This window comes from Grammomys surdaster, unplaced genomic scaffold, assembly GCF_004785775.1.
Source record: "Grammomys surdaster isolate TR1022 unplaced genomic scaffold, NIH_TR_1.0 255, whole genome shotgun sequence".
Lineage (NCBI taxonomy): Eukaryota > Metazoa > Chordata > Mammalia > Rodentia > Muridae > Grammomys > Grammomys surdaster.
This window is the reverse complement of record NW_021604696.1, coordinates 9,715,168-9,722,889: the sequence shown is the minus strand read 5'-3', so window position 1 is coordinate 9,722,889 and position 7,722 is coordinate 9,715,168. Positions and strand designations below refer to the sequence as shown.

The following is a 7,722-nucleotide window of genomic DNA, read 5'->3' as shown; positions in this document are numbered from 1 at the left end:
AGAAGTTAAGCAGCTTGGTAGAGTCGCACAGCTGACAAGCGGAGGAGGGCATTGAGCCTGAGTCGTGAACGCCCACCCCTCTGGCTGCAAAACGCTTGCCATCCTGCGGAAAACCAAGACATCCAGTGGCACGCGTGGACTCTGAGCTCAGTAGCGGTGGTGAGCGCAGCCGAGAAGACTGGTCTTGGCCAAGAAGACTGGTCTTGCAGCAGACGTCGCTTCTTACCGGAGTATAAGGCATTACGGGGACCCTGGCCCCTGGCTGATCGAGACCCCCACCCGAAAATCCTACCGCGGGGAGAAGGGGTTCCGACGCACGCTCTGCCGCAGGGGGGCGCCCCTGGCTGGCCGCTGCTTGGCGAGTGGTCCCCGCCACAGGGCGCATCGCCTTCAAGAAGATGTCGCTGTCCGGCGGGGAGCGCCCTGCTTGGCCAGGGACTCGCCTGTCCTGGCTGCTATGCTGCAGCGCCCTGTTGTCCCCAGCCGCCGGCTACGTGATTGTGAGCTCGGTGTCCTGGGCTGTCACCAACGAGGTAGACGAGGAGCTGGACAGCGCGTCCACCGAGGAGGCGCTGCCCGCGCTGCTGGAGGACTCGAGCAGCATCTGGCAGCAGAGCTTCCCGGCCTCGGCGCACAAGGAGGACACGCACCTGCGGCCTCGGGGCTCCGCCCGTGCCAGGCCCGCACCGGCCGCGCGTGGCATGTTTTCCTACAGGAGAGAGAGCGGCTCATCCGAGGCATCCTCCGGCCCCAGGGTACATGCCGGCACCGCCCGCTCCCTAGCCCATGCTAGTTCCTGGGGCTGTCTGGCCACAGTGTCCACCCACGAAAAGGTAAGCCAGAGGTCGGGACGCGGGGGGCGGTGCGCGACTCCCTTGCGGGATGTAGAGCGACTCGGGTTTCTCAGGTTCATAGGCTGTAGATGCTCTGTGAATAACGGAACCGGAGTATGCATGGGTCAGTCCATCTGGCTAAGTGCATGTGAGTGGGGAGGAAGGCGACGCTAGGAAACAGCCTGGTGGTTAGTGACTGAATCCCTGTGTTAAGATGGCCAAAGAGATGATCAGATAAACGACCACAATCTGGAAACCTGGAACGCAGACAGGATCGCCTTTGGAATCACAGATGAGACACATCCAGCTCCTGCAGGCTGTCCTGCAGACAGACTCTGGCACCGCCTCCCACACCAAGTGGGTGTGGAAGAACACCATCTACACACCAGTAGACATTTACACTTTAAAAAAAAAAATGGAACTCAGATGTTTTAGAAAGACGACTTAGGCAAAGGGTAGAGGTTTCGGCTGCAATTCGTCTCTTTCGATCCACGAAACTGTATTCACATTTTAACCTGCTTCCATCCAGAATGACATGGAGAGGTGCTGAGGCTTTGTGTTCCATAAGAATAGCCTCCAGAAAGCTTCTAGTCCTGTCTGGTAAACAGAGATGTGGTCCTAACTCCTGTTTAATGTGTACACAGAAGGTCTAACACCTTTGTTATATATCACACCATGTGCAAGTCTGGTTCTTGCCACAGCTCTGGGTCTCACTAACCCTAGCTCAGCTTAAACATCCTGCTTTCCCATCTACAATATTAAGAAATTCGGTGGGCAGAGCTTGAAAGGTTTTTTTTTTTTCTTAAAAAAAAAATCCTAATAAAGGCAATGATCTTGTCCTCTTTCTATGTCAGAATCTAAGCCAGTTCTGTATTCCCAGGGTTCAAATAGGTTTTTGTTATATGTCGAACATATACTTTAATAGAATACAGACTTTAAATATGAAGCTAATCTTGGTTTACAACCAATCATTTCAGACAATTAAAAAGCTACAGCCTGAAGCTAGGGGAAGCGGCTCAGCTGCAGAATGATTGAGAATCTGTGTTAGTCAATCTCCGGAACCCATGTTCTTTTGTTTGTTTGCTTGTTTGCTTTTGTAAAGTGCCGGGCAGGGTGACATTAATACGTAATCACAGTGCTGAGTCAGTTGAGACAGGTGAACCTTTAGGGCTTGCTGGCAAGCTAGCCTAGTCTACTTCAGGAGTCCCAAGCCAGTGAGAGAGTCTTTCTTAAAAATACAACAGTCCTGGACTCCGAGGAAAGATACCGGGAGGCCGGGGGCTTGACCTCTGACCTCCACGAATGCACACTATGCACAAGCACCACACACTCAGGCACACACAAAACAAAGAAGCCTGGTGCCAGTCAGGCTTGGTAGCCCATGCCTACAGTCCCAACCCTAACACAGCTAAGGCAGAAGAACTGTAAGTTCAGAGCCAACTCTGGATATGTATCTAGGCCCTGCCTCACAGAAACAGGTACAGCCGAAGAAAAAGCATCCACGGTCCTCGCGTTGCCCTTTTGTTGACTTCCTTAGGCCTTCCCCTTCCACTGATGACTTTGAATCCAAACAGTCAATTTGAAGAACATTTATTTGCATGAGCTGCTGAGCCTGGAAATAGAATCTGTGCGTGATGTTTCATATTTCTAAATTACTAAGGCCCTTCCTTTTAGAATCTTGCCCACCATGTCGGGTGCTCAGAATATAATGGTGGCTTCACTAACAGGAAGGTTCTTTGTAAGGGACAAAGCAGGGTGGGGGAAAGCTAAGACTTAAACACTTTTGTTAACATCACATAAGCATGGCATGGGACCTTCCCTCATGGCAGGTGAGCACAGACAAAGATCAGTATACTACATGTCTGTGACTTCCATTTATGCTAAGATGAAAGTCACAGACATTTATGCTAAGATGGTATCTAACATATCAATTTCCCATAACTTGTTCAGTTATATAAAGAAAAGTTATCAATCATAATATAACATACAACTGATAGCTGAAGAAATGTTGCCCCGACTGAAACAATTTAAATATTCTTGTCATTCCAAAGGCCAATCAGTTTGTTAAAATTAATTAAATTCTATCCCCCAAAGTTTACAAAGGATCAAGGGGACATGGTGGTTATTTAGGAGGAGCTTCTGGGAAAGACTGCACACTGTCTTCATCCCCAGGAGCCTGGTAGTCCTCTCCCATCAAAATAAAAATAAAAATAAAAAAGACTGCATTCACTGTGTGAAGTCAGCGTCCAGAATAACCCTTTAGCTTCCAGACAGAATGCATTTCTCTGCATTCCACCCAGAGAAATTCTGAAACTGTCACTGGATGAGTTGCTTAGATTGGGACCGTGAAATCTGCCGCAGCACAGAAGTGGTCCAAGCAAGGTCCCAGCGGGAAACATCAAGTTTGCTCCCAGCTTGTTACTCGTAGCTGTGCCACCACAAAGCCTTTTTGTCTTTGTTATTGTTGTCTTTGTTAGATCCGAGGACTGCCCTTTGGGAGCTGTCTGGCCATCAGTGATGGCCCCGTCCACAACAGCACAGGGATCCCTTTCTTCTACATGACAGCCAAGGACCCTGCGGTGGCTGACCTGATGAAGAACCCCACAGCCTCGCTGATGCTGCCGGAGTCTGAGGGAGAGTTTTGCAGGTAGAGGAGGGAGGGTTTGTTCTTAGGGGTTTGGGCAGAGGTGGAAGGTGGGTTGTATGGCTGTTGTCACAGGCCCTTAGATGTAAATTGACATCCTTCTTCTTAGAGTTCTCCTGCAGACCAAGCAATGTGATTTGGAGCAAGCTACCTGACATGTATTTATCTGTAAAATGGGAGGGTGCATGGGTTTTGACTTTCATTGGGGTGATATAACCAGTGAGCCTATTATAAATAGAAATTGTGTCCATTGGAATGTGCTGGCTACACTAAGCCTAGCACACATCTCTGCTCAGCCTGGCCCACCTTAGCGTCCCTCAAAGCGCCAACACTGACCTCAGGTGGACCAAGCCTTCTAACAAAAAGCTTATATGATAATAAGAGTTTGACAGTGCATTTGTTGAATCCTAAACTCAAAGGGAAAACACAGAGGCCTTTTCTGTACCCACAGCACAGCCTGGAAAAAGAGCAAATTTCACAGTGCACGGTTTGCTGAACGTATATTGCTTTGATACTGGCATAAAGATGAAAATATAGAAGCTGAACAGTCACAAGTTGGTATGCATAATCATTTCTACCCTATAGAGTGTTAACAAGCCTTAGACAAGGTGCCTTCTGTGAGACAAATCTTGAAACCGTTTTTCATGGAACCCAGGCTAGCCTTGAACCTAATCTGTAGCCAAGGATATACCACATTGGTTAATGCCACACTAGGGGATTGAACTCAGGGCCTTATGGATACTAGATGAGCATTCTACCATCTAAGGTATGTCCCCAGCCCAAGGTGTCGCATCTGACATCCAGGTGGGCAGGTGGTACCTCTAGTACTATCAAGGGCACAGTGGGCTGGGGGCTGGAAGGAGACACAGTAGTTTGTCTCCCTGGAATGTTCGTGCTGGAGCCTATTGTTTTTTCAATCCATTTACAGACTCTCTGTCCCCAAGGGATGCGTGTGATTCAAGCCAGCATCCTTTAATGCAGTTTCTCAAAAACTCTCTCGAAGAAAAGACTTCTAAAGACATTTAAGCAAAAAATAGAGCATCCATTCATTCCGATTCTGTCATCTAAATTCAAGATGCAAACCCCAAAATCACTTGCTGCCAGGGAGACACTGCACTGAGCTTCTATGGCAGTCCTCTCCTGGATTAATCTCCCAGAGATTAACAATTTTCACAGGGTGCCCTGGAGGGAAGGGCAGAATATGCATGGGTATCTCCCATCTCATCTGCAGACAGAGGTGTCCCGGCTCGAGCTTCTGCTCCAGTCCACAGATCAGGGTCTAGCAAGAGAGAGAGTGGGGATGGAGGGGCGAGAGACGCCAAGAATGGAGACAAGACAGAGGGTCTGATAAAGTCGTGTTTATTGAAAGGAAATCCTGGGTATTTATATGCTTTACCATGTGCCTTGCCCTCGTGGACAAGCAGGGGAACACAGCTGCAGGCACTACGTCACGTGCCTTGCAGCATGGATACCATGTGGGCCTTGCAGCTGGGGGCACTAAACAGCAAAACATGATATGTGAGAAAAACAAGATGTTTATCAGAGTGTGCTGAGCTGTTGTGGGCTGTTAAAAACAAGTCTCTTGTCAGGGTATATGGTTCGAAATGGCTGCAAAGATGATAGCCGCTTTCTGCTAGGAGTCGGCTCCCAACATGGAGGTGATTGAGAGCAGGGACTGGCTTCTTCCCACTTCTGAAGCTCTGCCCTCAATGCACAGCATAGAAAACAAGCAGCCATCCTGTTTGCTCTTGTGGAAAACAATTACAGCAATAACAGGCTACGAAATGCAGCCTGGGAAAGGCCTTGCCATCCCCTCTCCCACCATTTATCCTCAGCCATAGAGACTCTAACTGCAGGACTTCCACTGTTCCCCACCAGGTTATGGCCAAAAGCCAGGGAACTAGTATTCTTTTGTCATGGTCTCCCTGTCCTTAGCCAGCTCACTGCTACTAGAAACATATTCCCAGGAGAACTTCCTAAATTGCATATTCTAAAAGCAGTCATGGCAGTATGTGTTGCTCCCAGAACCCAGAGTGCACCTGCTCTGGAAAACAAGCCACAGGGTTCAGTTCCAGAAGCAATGTGCAGCCACCCTTGGCTGGACAACATTTGCCTACCAGCAGGCCTCAGGCAGATAAAAATCAGAGCCTTGAGGAGGCAATCTCCATAGAGACTGGAAGAGGCCAGTGTCTCAGAGTAGCCTGTCTCCAGCCACTTGCCCTTACCTGTATACTTTATACTGTGTGTGTGTGTCTGTCTGTATATCTCTGTTTGCATATTTGTGTGTCTGTGTGTGTGTTTGTGTATATATGTGTGCGTTAGTTTGCATGTGTGTGTCTGTGTGTTTGTATATGTGTGTGTGTTTGTGTGAGTTTGTGTGCATGTGTGTCTGTGTTCTGTGCGTCTATGTGTATGTTCTGTGTGTCTCTATATGTGTCTGTATGTGTCTGTGTGTCTCTGTGTACATGTGTGCATGTGCACAAACATGTATACGATGCTGAGTAAGAAATGAGACAGCATCTGGCCAAAAGTGATGTCTCCAGGGTCAAGGGCACACCTGTATCCCCTACTGATGTGCAGAAACAGCCACACCTACTGTCCCCACCCCCACCCCCACCCCCCACCCACCCCCACCCCTGTGTCTAGAATCTCCTCATGGAACTGTTCCCCGAAACTGCCAATCCCTAGCACTCTTTAAACTTCTGAAGTGTTGAAACATGGTATAAATTAAATTTGCCTTAGCGAGGGTCAGACTTCCAAGCAGATGTTCTGAAATGAAGCTGTACCTTCCTGTGAATGGCTTAAGCCCAGATGTGTGGTTCACCTAGAATGTTAGAAACATTGAGTACAGGGCTAGTGAGTCAAAGCCTGTATCAAAAGATAAACAGGTACCAGACCCCTCAGATAAGCAGGGAGCTCCTTGGAACCACCTGAGCAGCGAGAGGATCTGGTAGAAGATATTACCAGAATTGCATCCCAGACAAGAACCTCGTAGAGCTTAGAGAGAGCAACAAGACAGTTCCTGCCTGTTCCCAGAACCTGGAGATATCACCGGTGAGACCCAGATTTGTTGTCAAGTGCTTCACAGCAATTCTGGGGACTGGGGAGGGGATTCAGAAACCTCCAGCTGTCATTATGGTGAAGGCACCTGGTGTTGCTTGTGTTCAGAGAAACAGCCTCGTCTTGTGCTGCGAAGAAGCATCCTGTGGACTGAGCCTTGGAGCCGTGCTGTCTGCCCATTTGGTGTGTGTTCTGATCAGAGTCCTCTGCAGCTATGTGCAGTGGGAGAGTGAAAGCCTTTGGGGATACATCCCAGGGTCCCCACAGGCCTAGATTAGCCAACAGAAGAGGGAACACAAGCCAAGTTAGGAAAGGAAGAGAAAGGCTGATTTTGAAACCATCTCCTGTGGCTCTTTGGGCATCGTCAGGTGTGCAGTTCTTTGGCTGCTGGCCTACCTATGTCTTTATCAGGGTATACTCTTACTCCCACAGGCCCAATTTAGTGATCTCTGTCTTCACCAATGGGACACACAAGCCAGGAGAAGAAGGTCATCAGCAAGCACCACTGAGCATAAGAAGGACGCATGTTCGGAACTATCACAAGAACAGACTGAACAGGTCTTTTTACATTCAGAACTTTGTTTGATAAAGCTACATAGAAAATGGATGTGCTTATTAAGCAGAGAATGTATAGATAAATTAGTCAACTCTGTGCGGTTATCACAACATACCCAAGGCTTGGGTTTTGTTTCACACTTCTAGAGACTCACAGTATAGTGTTATCGTGTGCTGTCTCTGTGAGGACCGCCTGGCTTCATCACACCAGAGCAACTGGCAAGTGCAAAGGAACAATTAAGTAGCAGGGCAGGAAGCAAGAGGGATCGGGCATGCTCTTTTGTAAAAGGAATTATATATTCTCGCTAGCCCGTATAAAAGATACACAATCCAGGTATTTTGTTTACAACCCGTAAGCCTAGATTGGGCAGGTTTGGGAGATATTTTAACTTATACCCCAGGCCCTTGTTACTTGCTGTTTCTCCTGGCCACTCACTCATGGTCCATCTCCTTCCATGGAGGCTTCTTCCTCTCTTCCTGTCCTTTCTCTCTCTTTCCTCTCCACCTGTGACCCCAGCCAGGTAACTGAAAACCCCCCTACCTCTATCTACTGCCCAATCACAGGCTTTAGCCTTTTGATGACCAATTAACTTGGGGAGCAGGCTCACATAGCATCATTTGGTGTACATG

The 7,722-nt window shown here is 48.4% G+C and overlaps 1 protein-coding gene across 1 annotated transcript in view; it reads left to right on the top strand.

Annotated features, from left to right (window-relative positions):
- The first annotated feature begins 398 nt into the window (after positions 1–398).
- The window catches only part of Creg2 (cellular repressor of E1A stimulated genes 2), a 33,812-nt gene continuing 26,488 nt past the window's right edge, over positions 399–7,722 (top strand). Inside the window, exons 1-2 of the mRNA XM_028775352.1 lie at positions 399–833; positions 3,311–3,480. Of these exons, the coding sequence (XP_028631185.1) occupies positions 399–833; positions 3,311–3,480 (605 nt within the window). The remainder of the gene's footprint in view (positions 834–3,310; positions 3,481–7,722) is intronic.